The 17,597-nt window shown below is 45.5% G+C and overlaps 2 protein-coding genes across 7 annotated transcripts in view; one reads left to right on the forward strand and one right to left on the reverse strand.

Annotated features, from left to right (window-relative positions):
• LOC133610999 (ubiquitin carboxyl-terminal hydrolase 54-like) overlaps nucleotides 1-8,919 on the forward strand; it is a 66,432-nt gene extending 57,513 nt beyond the window's left edge. For 5 of the 6 annotated variants that reach the window (XM_061967835.1, XM_061967852.1, XM_061967826.2 and 2 more), the window contains 7 exons: nucleotides 917-1,036; nucleotides 1,281-1,458; nucleotides 3,886-5,114; nucleotides 5,368-5,465; nucleotides 7,930-8,025; nucleotides 8,268-8,400; nucleotides 8,492-8,919. In XM_061967835.1, the coding sequence (XP_061823819.1) occupies nucleotides 917-1,036; nucleotides 1,281-1,458; nucleotides 3,886-5,114; nucleotides 5,368-5,465; nucleotides 7,930-8,025; nucleotides 8,268-8,400; nucleotides 8,492-8,919 (2,282 nt within the window). The remainder of the gene's footprint in view (nucleotides 1-916; nucleotides 1,037-1,280; nucleotides 1,459-3,885; nucleotides 5,115-5,367; nucleotides 5,466-7,929; nucleotides 8,026-8,267; nucleotides 8,401-8,491) is intronic. The other variant, XM_061967869.2, reaches the window with a different exon arrangement.
• Nucleotides 8,920-9,521: 602 nt separating this feature from the next.
• Nucleotides 9,522-17,597, reverse strand: part of LOC133621158 (uncharacterized) — a 38,308-nt gene continuing 30,232 nt past the window's right edge. Inside the window, exons 7-11 of the mRNA XM_061983117.1 lie at nucleotides 14,205-14,390; nucleotides 13,641-14,105; nucleotides 11,955-12,306; nucleotides 11,504-11,890; nucleotides 9,522-11,433 (exon numbers count right to left, since the gene is read on the reverse strand). Coding sequence (XP_061839101.1) covers nucleotides 11,117-11,433; nucleotides 11,504-11,890; nucleotides 11,955-12,306; nucleotides 13,641-14,105; nucleotides 14,205-14,390 — 1,707 coding nt within the window. The 3' untranslated portion in view covers nucleotides 9,522-11,116. The remainder of the gene's footprint in view (nucleotides 11,434-11,503; nucleotides 11,891-11,954; nucleotides 12,307-13,640; nucleotides 14,106-14,204; nucleotides 14,391-17,597) is intronic.

Raw genomic sequence — 17,597 nt, forward strand, 5'->3', positions numbered from 1 at the left:
TGTTGACCAGAGTGTTCCTCATTGCAGGGCTGAAAGGAAGGACTGAGCCTCACACAATAGAGAACATGTTGGAAATGTTTTTTAGTTTCCTTTGTTGTTTCTGGCGCTCAAACAAATGATCAGCTGGCCACTCTGTGGCTCCGCCCCTCGTTACGTGAGTCTGATCCAGGGGTGTCCAAAGTTTTTGACTTGGGGGGGGGGACATTGGGCTAAAGTCTACTAATATATATATTTATTTATATAATTGGATATTAAGAGTATGTAAGAGTTCTACTGCTACCTTGTTTATTTTTCCTTAAAGACCTCCTTTAATTAATGAGGCGGTATAGCTCGGTTGGTAGAGTGGCCGTGCCAGCAGCTTGAGGATTCCCGGTTCGATCCCCGCTTCCGCCATCCTAGTCACTGCTGTTGTGTCCTTGGGCAAGACACTTTACCCACCTGCTCCCAGTGCCACCCACACTGGTTTAAATGTAACTTAGATATTGGGTTTCACTATGTAAAAGTGCTTTGAGTCACTAGAGAAAAGCACTATATAAATATAATTCACTTCACTTCACTAATTCAATCAGATTTAAATGGGTTTAATTTTGAATTATGTGTTGTGTTTGGACATTTTATATAATATCCACAAAGTGTGACCATGTGTGTTGACTTTTTGCGTTAGTTTCTTTGTTGTCTGGATTGGGTCACATGTAAAAACGCTGTGCTGTGTTCACTTCAAAGTCAAATTCGTGGTCATTAACCGGAATCACTGACATTGCCCACAAAATGGTGTCATATTTGCAGCCGTCACACTGTCAGATAGTTCAAAGTAATTATTGTTATTATAATGAACAATTTGGACACCCCTGTTGTAATTTATTTCTTTGTATGTGACTGATTGGAATGTTGTTGTGTCTTTGTGCGTGTTTTAAAGGTAAAGGTGACAATCTGGAGCGGCGTCTGTCGGAGGCGGAGCATCTGTTAGACCAATCGGTGCGTCTGGAGCAGGCGGGCGAGGTCGCCGCCGCCCTGTCCGCCGTCAATGACGCCGTGTGTAAGGACCTCCCCTTCTTGCATGCAAATGAGTTCACCAGAGCTCCGCCCACTTCCGGCTGGTTTCCAATAGCAACCAGCGTCGGTGTGGCGATGACGCTTGTATCTCATCATCAATTATGATTAATATTACTGGACGTTTTCATTATTTTTGAAGACATTTTTTCATTTGTTTGGAAGATTTTGCATGAAACCATTTTCTTTTCTCCTTTTTCCTTTTGCTCCATTCCTTGGTTGCCCCGTAGCTAAGTTACGTCCGGCAGGCGAGGGCGGAGCTACTCTCCACAGCCGGCTGCAGCGTTGCATGAGGAGAGGCCGCAGCATGCAGCAACGTCTGCAGCATCTTCATCCTCATCCCCATCCCCATCATCATCATCGTCATGGCGCACAGGCAGGTCCCTCACCTGCTGAGGAACAGCCCAGGTACTGAAAGTAGGAGGTAGTACTAAGTGGTAGGGAGTAGCAGGTAGTCGTAGGCAGTCGTAGGTAGTAGCAGGTAGTAATTGGCGTACATAGTAATAGGTAGTAATAGCTAATAGTAGGTAATCGTAGGTAGTAATAGGTAAGAGCAAGTAGTACTAATAGGTCATTGTAGATAATAGTAGGTAGAAGTAGGTAGTAAGAGGTAAATGTAGGTAATATTAGGTGGCAATAGCTAATAGTAGGTAGTACAAAGGAGTAATACGTAATAGTAGGTAGCAATACGTAAATGTAGATAATAGTAGGTAGTAATAGGTGGTAGTAGGTAAAATTAGGTAGTACTAAGTAGTAAAAGTAGATGGTAATAGTTAGTAATAGTATGTAGTAATAGGCAATAGTAAGTAGTAATAGATAGCCATAGGTAATAGTAGGTAGTCATAAGTAGTAATAGGTAGCTGTATGTAGTAATAGGTGGTAGTAGGTAGTCATAGGTAGTCGTAGGTAGTAGCAGGTAGTAATTGGGAGTAGTAGGCAGTCATAGGTAGTTGTACATAGTAATAGGTAGTAATAGCTAATATTAGGTAATAGTAGGTAGTAAGAGTAAGTAGTAATAGGTAATTGTAGATAATAGTAGGTAGTAATAGGTAAATGTAGGTAATATTAGGTGGTAATAGCTAATAGTAGGTAGTACAAAGGAGTAATAGGTAATAGTAGGTGGTAATAGTAGGTGTTAGTAGGTAATAGTAGGTAGTAATAGGTAGTATGAGGTAGTACTAAGTAGTAAGAGTAAATGGTAATATTAGGTAATATTAGGTAGTACTAAGGAGTAATAGGTAAAAGTAGGTAGTAGGGTTGTACGGTATACCGGTATTAGTATAGTACCGCGATACTAATGAATCATATTCGGTACGGAACCGCCTCTGAAAAGTACCGGTCCAATTTTTTGTGGTCCCCTTTATTTAGAAAAGTATCAAAGTACCGAAAAGTTTCGAAACAATTTACTAGTAGGTAGTAATAGGTAATATTAGGTAGTACTAAATAGTAATAGGTAATAGTAGGTAGTAATAGGTAATATTAGGTAGTACTAATTGGTAATAGGTAATATTAGGTAGTACTAAGTAGTAATAGGTAATAGTAGGTAGTAATAGGTAATATTGGGTAGTACTAAGTAGTAATAGGTAATAGTAGGTAGGTGTAGGCAATAGTAGGTGGTAATAGGTAATAGTAGGTAGTAAAAAGTAGTAATAGGTAATAGTCACAGGCAGTAGGTAAGTCATAAGTAGTAATAGGTCATAGTAGAGAGTAATAGGTAGTCGTAGATAGTCATATGTAGTAGTAGGTAGTAAAGTCGTAGGTAGTGGGCTTTGTGCCGAGGATGTCGTTGTGGCTTGTGCAGCCCTTTGGGACACTTGTGATTTAGGGCTATATAAATAAAGATTGATTGATTGATTGATAGTAATAGAGAGTAGTAGGTATCAATAGGTAATAATAGGTAGTTGTAGTTAGTCATAGGTAATCGTAGGTAGGTAGATACTGATAAAGCATGATACTGCATGATACTGATAAAGCATGATAATGCATGATACTGCATGATACTGATACTGAATGATACTGATAAAGCATGATAATGCATGATACTGATACTGAATGATACTGATAAAGCATGTCCCCCTAGTCACACATACCCCACTATTTGAAAAGAACTAGCTTAGATTTACTTTAGATTTAATGTATGATTCTCTCTCTCTCTCTCTCTCTCCCTCTCTCTCTCTCTCTCTCTCTCTGTGTCTGTCTGTCTGTCTGTCTGTCTCTCTCTCTCTCTCTGTCTGTGTCTCTCTCTCTCTCTCTCTTTGTGTCTCTCTCTCTCTTTGTCTCTCTCTCTTTGTGTCTCTCTCTATGTGTGTCTCTCTCTCTCCATGTGTGTCTCTCTCTCTTTGTCTGTCTGTCTGTCTCTCTCTTTGTCTCTCTCTCTTTGTGTCTCTCTCTATGTGTCTCTCTCTCTCCATGTGTGTCTCTCTCTTTGTCTGTCTGTCTCTCTATATATATGTCTCTCTCTCTCTCTCTTTGTCTTTCTGTCTGTCTTTCTCTCTCTCTCTTTTTGTCTCTATCCGTCTCTCTCTCTCTCTCTCTCTCTCTCGCTCGCTCTCTCTCTCTCTCTCTCTCTCTCTCTCTCTCTCTCTCTCTCTCTTTCTCTCTCTCTCTCTCTCTTTCTATCTGTCTCTTTCTCTCTCTTTCTTTGTCTCTCTGTCTGTATTTCTCTCTTTGTCCCTCTCTCTCTGTCTATGTGTCTCTCTCCATGTATCTCTTTCTCTGTCTCTCTCTCTCTCTCTCGCTCTCTCCGTCTTTGTCTCTCTATGTCCCTCTCTCTCCCTCTCTCTCTCTCGCTCTCTCTCTAGCTCTCTCTCTAATGTTCTCTCTCTCTCCCCCCAGTGAAGAGCCTGTCTCGCAGCAAGTACTTCTGACACTGGACAGCCAATGGGCTTCCAGGCAGCACCATCAGGGCCCGCCTCTTCCTCCTCCTCCCTGCCACGTTGCGCTGCTCTCTCCCCCGACGGCCTCATCACCCGACGGCTCCACCCACAACGCCACCGTAACCGCCGACAGGGCCCCGCCCCCCAGTGTCGACACGCCCGCACCTGTTGGCTCCGGGTCACTTCCTGCTCGGGGTACTTTGGAACAGACACACCTGGCAGGGACCACCTCGCTGAAACCGACCGAGGAGGTGGACAGCGCCACCCGGTGGACCGGGACCCCGACACAAACCCCGCCCCCCAGCCGGGTACTTTCAGAAACCCCTGCACCCAATACTGCCGCCAGGACCGAGCTGGTGGAGGCGGAGTCCTGTCACATTGGACACACACAGGCCACGCCCCCTACCAGGAGCTGGTGTTGCCTACCTGAAGACCGTGGCATGAAAGCACCAATCACCTTGTCGCCCTCGCGCCCTCTGACCCCACCTGCCCACGCCTCTTCCTACCCAGAGGGCAGCAGAAGTGTGCTGCCGGTGGAGCGCTGGGCACAAAACATCAGCAGATACTACAGCTCCCACAATGCACCTGGGTCTGACTACAGCTCCCACAATGCACCCGTGTTCACTGACAGCTCCCACAATGCACCTGGGACTGACTACAGCTCCCACAATGCACCTGTGTTCACTGACAGCTCCCACAATGCACCTGGGTCTGACTACAGCTCCCACAATGCACCTGTGTTCACTGACAGCTCCCACAATGCACCTGGGTCTGACTACAGCTCCCGCAATACACCTGTGTTCACTGACAGCTCCCACAATGCACCTGGGTCTGACTACAGCTACCACAATGCACCTGTGTTCACTGGCAGCTCCCACAATGCACCTGTGTTCACTGACAGCTCCCACAATGCACCTGGGTCTGACTACAGCTACCACAATGCACCTGTGTCCACTGACAGCTCCCACAATGCACCTGGGTCCAACTACATCTCCCACAATGCACCTGGGCCCGATTACATCTCCCACAATGCACCTGGATCTGACTACAGCACCCACAATGCACCTGGATCTGACTACAGCTCCCACAATGCACCTGTGTCTGAGCTGGACTGGCTGTACCAGAACAGCCTGATGACTCCCAGCATGCAACAGCTGGACTCACCTGTCAGCCTGCATCCCAGCAGAGGTCAAACTCCGCTTCTACTGGCTAGCTGGAAACTAACGTCACTGATTATTGATTAGTTATTGATTCCAACTGATACAAACAGTTATTGATTGTAACTGATAGAAAAAGTTATTGATTGTAACTGATAGAAACAGTTATTGATTGTAACCGATAAAAATAGTTATTGATTCCAACCAATAGAAATGGAGAATTGGAGCTTATTGATCATGGCGTGCTAAAAGTGAAAGTGAACTTGAGTTGTGTTGACCTGCAGGACTGAAGAGGATCACGTCTGGATCGCGTCGCTCCAAAACACCGACGGCAGAGATGGAGAGACACGCCTACTCAACACCTGCACCTCTCACCACCAAGGTGCCTACGCACTCATACTACTACTATGACATCATCAATTGTGGTGTATGACACTTTGAATTGCAATCAGTGACATTGTGCATGACATCATTGACACCATGAATGACATTATGAGTGGCATCATGTATAATACATGAATGACATAATGAATGTCATGTAAGATACCATGAGTGACACCTAATGACATCATGAACGAGACCATGAATGACATCATTGACATATTGTATGACATCTTGAAAGACCGTGAATGACATCATGAATTACACCGTGAATGACATCATGAATGACATCTTGAAGGACAGAGTAAATGACACTATGAATGACCCAATGAATCACATCGTTGATATTATGTAGGACATCATGAATGACATCATTGACATATTGTGTCACAATATGAAAGACTGTGAATTACATGTATGAACCTATGTATGACATCATGAATGACACTATGTATGACACCATGAATGACATATTTGATGTGATGTATGACATCATTGACATATTGTATGACAACATGAACGACACCATGAATGACATCATTGACATATTGTATGACATCGTGAAAGACCGTGAATGACATCATGAATTACACCGTGAATGACATCATGAAGGACAGAGTAAATGACACTATGAATGACCCAATGAATGTCATCATTTATATAATGTATGACACCATGAATGACATCATGTATGACACCAAGTATAACTCCATGTATGACATCATGTATGACACCATGAAGACATTGACATTGTATGACATCTTGAAGGACCGTGCATGACGTGAATTACACCGTGAAGGACAGAGTAAATGACCCAATGAATGATATCAATCAATCAATCAATCAATGTTTATTTATATAGCCCTAAATCACAAGTGTCTCAAAGGGCTGCATCATGTCATTGATATGTATGACATCATGAATGAAATCTTTGACGTATTGTATGACGTAATGAAAGGCCGTGAACGACATGTATGACACCATGAATGACATCATGAAAGACCGTGTATGACATCATGAATGACATGTATGACATCATGAATGACATCTTTGACGTATTGTATGACATCATGAAAGACCGTGAACGACATCGTGAAAGATCGTGCATGACATCATGAATTACACTGTGAATGACATCATAAATGACATCTTTGACGTATTGTATGACATCATGAAAAACCGGGAACGACATCATGTATGACACCATGAATGACATCATGAAAGACCGTGTATGACACCATGAATGACAGTGTATGACACCATGAATGACGACATTAATGACACCGTGTATGACACCATGAATGACATCATTGATGTGATGTATGACATCATTGACATATTGTATGACAACATGAATGACACCATGAATGACATCATTGACATATTGTATGACATCATGAAAGACCGTGAATGACATCATGAATTACACCGTGAATGACATCATGAAGGACAGAGTAAATGACACTATGAATGACCCAATGTATGTCATCATTTATATAATGTATGACACCATGAATGACATCATGTATGACACCAAGTATAACTCCATGTATGACACCATGAAGACATTGACATTGTATGACATCTTGAAGGACCGTGCATGATGTGAATTACACCGTGAAGGACAGAGTAAATGACCCAATGAATGATATCAATCAATCAATCAATCAATGTTTATTTATATAACCCTAAATCACAAGTGTTTCAAAGGGCTGCATCATGTCATTGATATGTATGACATCATGAATGACATCTTTGACGTATTGTATGGCGTAATGAAAGGCCGTGAACGACATGTATGACACCATGAATGACATCATGAAAGACCGTGTATGACATGAATGACATGTATGACATCATGAATGACATCTTTGACGTATTGCATGACATCATGAAAGACCGTGAACGACATCATGAAAGATTGTGCATGACATCATCAAATCAAATCAAATCAACTTTATTTATAAAGCACATTTAAATGAATTACACTGTGAATGACATCATGAAGGACAGAGTAAATGACCCAAAGAATGACATCATTGATATGTATGACATCATGAATGACATCTTTGACGTATTGTATGACATCATGAAAAACCGGGAACGACATCATGTATGACACCATGAATGACATCATGAAAGACCGTGTATGACACCATGAATGACGACATTAATGACACCGTGTATGACAGCATGTATGACACCATGAATGACATCATGAATGACCGTGTATGACACCATGAATGACATCATGAAAGACCGTGTATGACACCATGAATGACCGTGTATGACACCATGAATGACGACATTAATGACACCGTGTATGACAGCATGTATGACACCATGAATGACATCATGAATGACCGTGTATGACACCATGAATGACGACATTAATGACGCCGTGTATGACACCATGAATGACAGCATGTATGACAGCATGAATGACATCATGTGTCGGTCGTCAGGTGGAAGACGAGAGCTACAGTGTGGAGAATTTGCGGCGCGTCACTCGCAGCCTCAGCAGCTCCGTCATGGCAACCGTTGGCCCCGCCCACAGCCGTGTAAGTGCAGCACATTCATGCCGTCACCTCGTGTTGCCGTGGCAGCAAGCATGGACATGACAAATGAAGTCCTGAATGTTTCCTCCATTTCATCACCTGACATCTCTGATGTCACGTGGTCACGTTAGCACGCCACTTCCTGTTTATGCTCTCCACCAATCATATACTTTCTTTCGTTTCACCTTTTTATTTGAATTCTTTCACATTTTTTTCTGTTTGTCTTCGTACCTCCCCCCCCCCAGAACTCCTCCACCCTCCCCCGTCACCGCCCCTCATCCCCCAGCACCGACCCCTCCCACCTCCGTCACTACCGCCCTCCACCACAGCACGCCCCCCCGCCGACGTCACCGCCCCCCAGCACCCGGGGACTCCCAGGTAAACACCCCTGTCGCCCGACCACACCCTCCCTCGCCGTGTGAAGTGAAAATGAAAGTAGATGACATCATCCTCTTACTCCTCCCTTCAGGACCAGGAAGGCGGACCCAGCAGGCGGCCATGTTTGCTCCCGGCGGGCGCGAAGGAGTCGCCGTGAGTTACGCGACTCTTCCCCGCCCTCCTCGCCGAGCTCAGGCCGCCTCCTCCTCCACCTCCTCGCTCCCCAGGGGGGTCAGAGCCCCTCCCCCGGGGGGTCCGCAGAGTCTCTACGCCACCCTGTCCCGCCCTGCTCGCCAGCGTGAAATTCCGCCATCGCCGGGGGTTGAATGGGGGCGGAGCCACCCCCAGCCGCTGCGCCTGGACATGCCACCAGAGGGCGACTGGCGTAAGAGCGCCGCTCGCCTTCGCCAGACGCCCCCTCAGCTATGCTCGCTGTGCCTTCAGCTTCCCGCCGAGCCGTCCCGCCCCTTTTGCGCGCCCTGCGCCGCCTACGTGGCTCGACGGCGCGCCGCCCGGTGACCACTGGATGAAAAGTCTGTTTGGAATGTGACACTTCCTGTGTAGCCTTTTATTTTCTCATGTGCCTACGTCAGCGTTTCCTCGCCACTTCCTGTTTGGACCTCAACAACGCCTCCTCTTCCCGGCTGACGGAGGAGAGGCGGAGTCAAGACTCTCGGCGTAGAAGGAATTTAAAATAGTTTTTTAGACGTTGCAGCTAATATTTAGCATGTTTTCCTCCTATATAACTCTGATGGACATAGAAATAGAAATATAGATCTTTAACGCTCGCTAACGTTAGCAAGACGCTTTGCTAGCAATTAGCATGAAAACTGTTTCCTTGAGTCCAGTGTTTTCTCCACCAAGTAGCACCTCAGTGACCAACATTAAAACACGGTAGCGTAGTAGGCCAAAGTATTCATTAAAAAAAACACGACAGAGCAAGTATATTTCATATTTTTACACGCAGTTTGAATATTTAATCACGTGACTTTTTGGCGTACCACTAGAGGGAGCCACAGTTAGAGAATGGCTGCTTTAATCCAGTCTGAAGATTTCATTTCTTCTATTTGTATTGCTTATTTTTCTACTCGTAGGATTGACAATAAAATGTTTCTCGGAAGAAAAAAACAACTTCTGGTCAGTTTTCATTTCAGCAAGATGATGTTGCATTTTTTTTATTGTTCACAAAACAGCAGCTTAGTTCATTATTTTTTTATTTAAATATGCATTTGTACATAAATATCACAAGTCAAGCGTACATTTTTAGTATACATCAAAGGTCAGTTAATTTTTTTTTTACAGATAAAACATTTCAATAAAAGATGAATTGATCACTTTTCAGGTAAATATTATTAAATAGGAAAACGATTGGTAATTAATTTGAGTGCAACCCCAAAAGGGACAAGCGGTAGTAAATGGATGGATGGAAGTACGTACATTGCAGTGCACTAAGTACTCGCATGTTGCACAATACGTTTGTGGAGACTTTGATTGATTGATTGATTTAGACTTTTATTAGTAGATTGCACAGTGAAGTACATATTCCGTACAATTGACCACTAAATGGTAACACCCCAATAAGTTTTTCAACTTGTTTAAGTCGGGGTAAACGTTAATCAATTCATGGTAGACTTGGCCAGATGTCGTTAAGATGCCCGATCTTTTTGCTCAAACAACTTCCTGCCGTGTACAAATATTACAAAAATAATGTGCATTCAAAGCATTTGGAAATGCTAAAATTGTTTACAAAAAAAAACGTAGTACTTTTATTTTGAAAGTGTAGTTGTCGATATTAAACGTAAACCAGGACCGGAAGTTGCCGAGTTTGGGCGCCAACAGATCGGGCAGCGACAACAAAGCAACTTTTGGTTGCGTAGAAGAAGCAGAAAACTTAAATAATGGCGGCTGGTAAGCAACTGGTCCGTATATGTCTGCTTTGAGCTTTGTACAGAAAAATAATTGAACATAAAAATCCGCTTTCCCCAGAAACGTTGTCCAAATTTATCAATGTGTTTGAAAATCGAAATTAAAAAACAACGAGCGGGAAACTATTTTGCACATGCGCAGTGTCTCTTTTTCCGCATCCTCATTGGTAAGTGACCCAGAACAACAACAGAAGAAAAAGTAGACAAACAGCGGTGTCAATGTCGTCAAAGCAAGTTTGTCGTGTTCAAGAATTCTATTTTTTAATGTCCAGAGACATATTTTATTGTTTCTATATTGAGCAGTAGAAAAGTCGCTCTTCTTCTTCTTCTGCTGTTGTTGTTGTTCATCCGGGTCACCCGCAGACGAGGTGACGGAAAAGAAACACTGCGCATGTGCAATCTACCATTCTCAAACATTACGCAGGAAATGGAGAAAATAGTTTTCCTCTCGCTGTTTTTAAAACGCATTAATAAATCGTTTATTTTTATCATCAACTCAAAAAAAACGTGGAAAATGTATTTTTATGTTAAATTATTTCTCTATTCCAAACCCAAAACGGACGTACGCGGACCAAAACTGTTGGTGACGAGAGTGGATGTGGGACACAGGAAGTAAGTACACATAGTACACACACAGTGTACTTACTCAAGTATACTGACAGAAGTGTTGTGGTGTTTGAAGTGGTTATGTTAGCTTCCTCGTGTTCGCATGTTACGTTCGGTCATTCGCTCCACGAGTGACTCCCCGCGCCACCTTCTTGTCTTTACCTCCTGATTGGCTCGCAGCGCCCTCAGGTGTCACGGCGTAACAACAGCGCCGCGAAGGCGTCGCCTGACTCCGCCCACTCCCCGCCCCTTATCTCCAGTCTAAGCTCCTCCCCCCTCCTGAGCCTCAGGTGGGCGGTGCGAGGCCGTGACGGCGCCCCCTGCTGGCGGAGCGGCTTCCTCAGCGCCCTCATGTCCGTCGCGAGCGTGAAGACGTAGACGCCGTCCCCCCCGCTGCGGCGGTCCAAGTTTCCTCCGTCGAGAGACGCATCAGACGTTCTGAGAGGGGAGGCGGCCCGCGGCGGCATCGTGGCGTGTGATTGGCTGAGAGCGGCGGGGACGTCTGTGGAGAGAATGAGGGCGGACATGTTTGGAGACGATTGACAGCCGGCGGCGACATCCCGGCGCCTCACCTCCAGCCCGCCTCCTGCTGCGTCGGCGCCCTCCCCGCTCCTTCTTCTTGCCGAGCAGCCGCCACACCTGGTCCAGCTCCAGCGTGGCGTGGCTCCGCTCCAGCACGTCGGCGTTGCTGAAGACGCTCTTGAACGTCCTCAGGTGTTCCTCCAGTCCTCTCTTCAGCCGCGCCACCTCCGTGTGCAGCGTGGCCTCCTCGCCAGCGGGCGGCGCCCCTCCCGGAAGGCGCGGGCAGCAGGGTTCCTCTTGCGGCGTCTTCAGCTTCGGTTCGTCGACGCTCCTCTCCGTCTTCCGCGGGTCTCCGGCGTCTCCGCCCCCCGCGCCTTGCTCCCTGGACGCCAACCAGGGAGACGGCTCGTCCGCGGGGGGAACTTCCTGCCCGCCCCCTGCGCCAAGGAGCACAACTTGTTAACCACAGTTAACCGGATTATAGCGTGGGCGGGTTGTTACCTAGCAACCAGCTGAGACTGAGGTTGTGTCCTTGGAGCTGCTCCTGCAGGAGCCTCAGCTGCTCCTTGAGGGCGGGGATGGAGTGGGCCTCCTGGTCCTGGAGGGGCCACTCCAGGAACTCCAGCACCTCCTCGCCCAGCAGGAGCTCCAGCACGTCGCTGTGGCGAATGGCGTCCTTCAGCAGGGAGTTGAAGGACCCCGACAGGCGCTTCATCTCGTCCGTCCGCTTCCTGTCCACCTCCTTCAGGCGCGACACCTCCGCAGCCGCCTCCTCCAGACTGCTGCCCAGCCGGGCCAGGGTCTCGTCCAAGGTCCTGGTCCTGGTCTGGTGTGAGACCAGAGACTCCATGGCCTGCCAGTACCGAAAGACGACGTTGAATCAAATCAAATCAAATCAACTTTATTTATAAAGCACATTTAAAATTTACCACAGGGGTAGCCAAAGTGCTGTACAATGAACAGGTTGAAAGATAAAACGAGTACCGAGCAAACACAACACAACACAAACAGAACACGATAAAAAATAAATAATTAAAATAGAATAAATAAAAACATAAAAACAGGTTCACAGCAGGTGTATTATGGGGCGCCATTGCAGAATGGATATCACTCAGTGTTAAAAGCCATGGAATAAAAGTATGTTTTTAAGAGAGATTTAAAAACAGGAAGAGAGGAGGCTTGTCTAACACTCAGGGGTAGGTCGTTCCAGAGCTTGGGAGCAGCAACGGCGAAAGCTCTGTCACCTCTAAGCTTCAGCCTGGTGTCAGGGACCGTCAACAGCAGCTGATCGGCTGATCTTAAGGATCGGGTGGGGCAGTAAGGCTGAAGGAGGTCGGAGAGATAGGTTGGCGCGAGGTTGTTTAGACATTTAAAAACAAATAAAAGGAGTTTAAAATTGATTCGGTAACGCACAGGGAGCCAGTGAAGGGACGCTAAAATAGGGGTGATGTGCTCACGTCTGCGGGTCTGTGTTAGCAGACGAGCAGCAGAGTTCTGCACGAGCTGCAGGCGGGCGAGGGAGGCCTGGCTAATGCCTACATACAGGGCATTACAGTAATCAAGACGAGTCGAGATAAAGGCGTGGATTAATTTCTCAAGATCATGTCTTGATAGAAGCGGTTTCACTTTCGCTATTTGGCGTAATTGACAAAAGCTTTTTTGAACGACGCTGCTGATTTGTTTTTCCAATTTAAAATCTGAGTCAAACTTTACCCCCAGGTTTGTGACACAGTCGCTGAGATACGGGGTCAGAGTGCCGAGGTCAACGTTGGGGGAGGGAGAGCGACTTGGACCGAACAACATAACTTCTGTTTTATCTTCATTTAGGCTCAGGAAGTTAGCTGAAAGCCAGACTTTGATGTCGTGCAGGCAGTCAATAAGACGTTGAACCGTTATTTTGTGCCATGGGAAAATAAATCTGGCAATCATCGGCGTAAAAATGAAATGCAATACTGTACTTCCTAAAAATAGAACCAAGGGGGAGAAGGTAAAGCGCAAATAAAATTGGGGCAAGGATTGAGCCCTGGGGGACCCCATGTGGTAAAGGAGCTGTGGACGACATTAAACTGTCTACTTTTACACAAAAACTCCTGTCGGTTAGGTACGACCGGAACCAGTTGAGGGCAGCGCCCTTAATGCCCACACAGTTCTCAAGACGAGTTCTACGAGATCTTTATGTCGGCTCACCTGCTGAAGGCCTCGTTGGACCGCCTCCACCGCCGGCTCCCAGTCACTGGCCCCGCCCCACTGCCCCGTCCCGGCCTGTTTGTCTTCGTCCAGAGCTAGCCGGTTCTCATTGGCCAGCTCCGTCACGTTGGCCACGCCCCTCTCCAGCGTGGCCACGGCGTCCTTGAGGCGGAGACAGTCGCACTGGCCGGAGGCGTTGTGTTTGTAGAGGACGGTGTACAGGTAGTCCACGTCCACGTCCATCTCCTGCAGACGGCGCCCCTGCTGGCTCACGTTCGCCGCCAGCTCGCCCACCTGACCCAGCACCACCACCTTGGCCGCCTCCACTTCCAGACCAGTCTCCATGAACTGGACCTGGCTGGTCCTCGCCGTCTGGTTGATGCGCTCGCCCAGCGACTTCAAGTTCCGGTTCAGCTGCTGGACGCCGCCCGCCGTCGCCTCCACGTCCTCCATCAGCCCGCCCACCTGACCACAGGAGACAAGTCTGCTATAGCCCCGCCCTTGGGAAGTGTTTTCTTGACGCAATAACACCGGCATCCTGCGGAGGGCGCCGGAGGAGCAAACCTTGACTGTGTTGTTGACCACCATGTTGTCCAGACGCTCGATGGCCTCCCACACTGCAGGGGACGGCTGCACCGCCAGTGGGGGCCACTCCAGCTGCCCCTGGTCCTGGTCCTGGTCCTGGTCCTGGTCTCGATCCTGGTGCTGTTTCATCTCAGCCAGTGTAGCGTTCATGGCCTGCAGGTTGATCTGAACAAGTACCGTACTCGTTTAGGAAGCACACGTTTTTAAAAGTACTAGTTTGAGAAGTACTAGTTTAAAGTAGCTGAAGTAATAGGGAAAACATTGTAGTTTAAGAAGTACGAGTTTAGAGTAGTTGAAGTTATAGGGAAACAATACTAGTTCAAGACGTACTTGTTTAAAGTAGTTGAAGTAATAGGGAAAAAATACTAGTTTGAGAAGTACGAGTTTAAAGTAGTTGAAGTAATAAGGAAAAAATACTAGTTTGAGAAGTAATAGTTTAAAGTAGTTGAAGTAATAAGGAAAAAATACTAGTTTGAGAAGTACTAGTTTAAAGTAGTTGAAATGATAGGGAAAAATACTAGTTTGAGAAGTGCTAGTTTTAAGTAGTTGAAGTAATAGGGAAAAATACTAGTTTGAGAAGTACTAGTTTAAAGTAGTTGAAGTGATAGGGAAAAATACTAGTTTGAGAAGTGCTAGTTTAAAGTAGTTGAAATGATAGGGAAAATACTAGTTTGAGAAGTGCTAGTTTAAAGTAGTTGAAGTAATAAGGAAAAAATACTAGTTTGAGAAGTACTAGTTTAAAGTAGTTGAAGTAATAAGGAAAAAATACTAGTTTGAGAAGTACTAGTTTAAAGTAGTTGAAGTAATAAGGAAAAAATACTAGTTTGAGAAGTACTAGTTTAAAGTAGTTGAAGTAATAAGGAAAAAATACTAGTTTGAGAAGTACTAGTTTAAAGTAGTTGAAGTGATAGGGAAAAATACTAGTTTGAGAAGTACTAGTTTAAAGTAGTTGAAGTAATAGGGAAAAATACTAGTTTGAGAAGTACTAGTTTAAAGTAGTTTAAATGATAGGGAAAAGTACTAGTTTGAGAAGTACTAGTTTAAAGTAGTTGAAGTAATAGGGAAAACATTGTAGTTTAAGAAGTACGAGTTTATAGTAGTTGAAGTTATAGGGAAAAATACTAGTTCAAGACGTACTTGTTTAAAGTAGTTGACGTAATAAGGAAAAAAATACTAGTTTGAGAAGTAATAGTTTAAAGTAGTTGAAGTAAGAGGGAACTGCGTGACTGCTCGCTGACTGCTCGCTGTTTCGAAAAAGCTAAGTATCGTTCTATTTGTGTGCTTTTAAATTGTTCTGCAGCTTTCTTTATTACTTTCTCAACATATTTAGTAGTACTATTTAACTTGCAAATCACCCGATCTCTGTCTCTCCACCCCTCCCGCAGCTAGCTAGCAGCTAGCTGCTAAGCTAACGAAGCTAGCGCGGAGAAAGGCGTCGCCGGGCGCCGGTCAGAAGGAGTCTACTCCTGCACACCGTGACCAGGACTTCTCGGAAGACAGCAGGAACTTCACTCGGTGACAGAAAACACCGTGAGTATGGCTTCCTGCGCGTCTTGCACCTTACTCACGGAGAGGCTGGCTCTGCTAGAGGGCCGTGTCCGCCAGTTAGAGCAGAGTAATCTCGTAACTTTAGATGTTGCGGACACATCTGCTAGCGTTAGCTGTAGCGAGCTAACTAGCCCAGCCTGTAGTAGTCCTAAGCGGCCTACAAGCTACGGTGTACCGGTTGAGACGCATAATAGATTTAGCTCTTTAGCTAGTCCTACACCCCAGTCTACCGGGCACCACACCTTAGTCATAGGGGACTCCATCACCCGAAACATAAAGCTTAGCAAACCAGCCACAATTAAGTGCATCCCGGGGGCCCGAGCACCTGACATAGAGGCTAATCTTAGGGAGCTAACTCGCAACAGGCCTAGTAAACACGTACGACAGGCTAATCGCACCACTAGTTATGCGAATATAGTTGTACACGTTGGCTCCAATGACACTAGAATGAGACAGTCAGAGATTACAAAGAGAAACATAGCCAGGACTTGTGATCTCGCTAGAAAGATGTCCAGGCATCGAGTAATTGTCTCTGGCCCCCTGCCTGCGAGAGGCAATGATGAGAGATATAGCAGATTAGTCTCGCTTAACAAGTGGCTGGCTAGCTTCTGTAGACAACAGGGACTAACGTTTATTGATAATTGGCCCTCTTTCTGGGGCAAACCAGGCTTGCTGATGAGGGACGGCCTTCACCCTAACCAGGAAGGCGCCATCATCCTGTCTAAGAATATAGACTACTGTTTAAGTCACATTTGACTAACTACACTAGAGCAAGCCCGGTCACAGGCAATTACAGAGCCTGCTAGTCCGGGTGAGGAGTCAGTTAAGCTAGAACTAGCCAGCGCCAGGCTGGATAATTCCTGTACGCATAGCAATTTTCTTAGAATAACACACAACTCACATAATGTGTTTTCTGTTGTGAATGTGTCCGGGGTAGATATGCATTCTACTGAGGTGGCAAATCATGATGCGTTCAGTCGATCGCAGCATCAAGCAAACAATCTGAAAATTCCCGTCGTATCAATTCCTAGATATGGTCGAAACTATTTAAAGTGCACTACGTATAATAAACGTAACATTATTAATATTTCTACTACGGATAATTTAAACAAAAACTCGTCAAAACAGCCCAATACTTATAATATGGGCTTTTTAAACATAAGATCATTGTCTCCCAAAACGTTATTAGTTAATGAGGTCATTAGAGACAACAATCTTAACGTCATTGGTCTTAGCGAAACCTGGCTCAAACCAGACGAATTTTTTGCGCTAAATGAGGCATCTCCTCCTAATTATACGAATGCGCATATTGCCCGTCCCCTTAAAAGGGGTGGGGGGGTCGCATTAATATACAATGAAAACTTTAACCTTACCCCTAACCTAAATAATAAATACAAATCGTTTGAGGTGCTTACTATGAGGTCTGTCGCACCGCTGCCTCTCGATATGGCTGTTATCTACCGCCCCCCAGGGCCCTACTCGGACTTTATTAATGAATTCTCAGAGTTCGTTGCTGATCTAGTGACGCACGCAGACAATATAATCATAATGGGGGACTTTAATATCCATATGAATACCCCATCGGACCCTCAGTGCGTGGCGCTCCAGACTATAATTGATAGCTGTGGTCTTACACAAATAATAAATGAACCTACGCATCGCAACGGCAATACGATAGATCTAGTGCTGGTCAGGGGTGTCACCACCTCCAAAGTTATGGTACTCCCGTATACTAAAGTAATGTCCGATCATTACCTTATAAAATTCGAAGTTCTGACTCATTGTCAACAAACTAATAATAATAATAACTGCTATAGCAGCCGC

The sequence above is a fragment of the Nerophis lumbriciformis genome, linkage group LG02 (genome assembly GCF_033978685.3).
Source record: "Nerophis lumbriciformis linkage group LG02, RoL_Nlum_v2.1, whole genome shotgun sequence".
Taxonomy (NCBI): Eukaryota; Metazoa; Chordata; class Actinopteri; order Syngnathiformes; family Syngnathidae; genus Nerophis; species Nerophis lumbriciformis.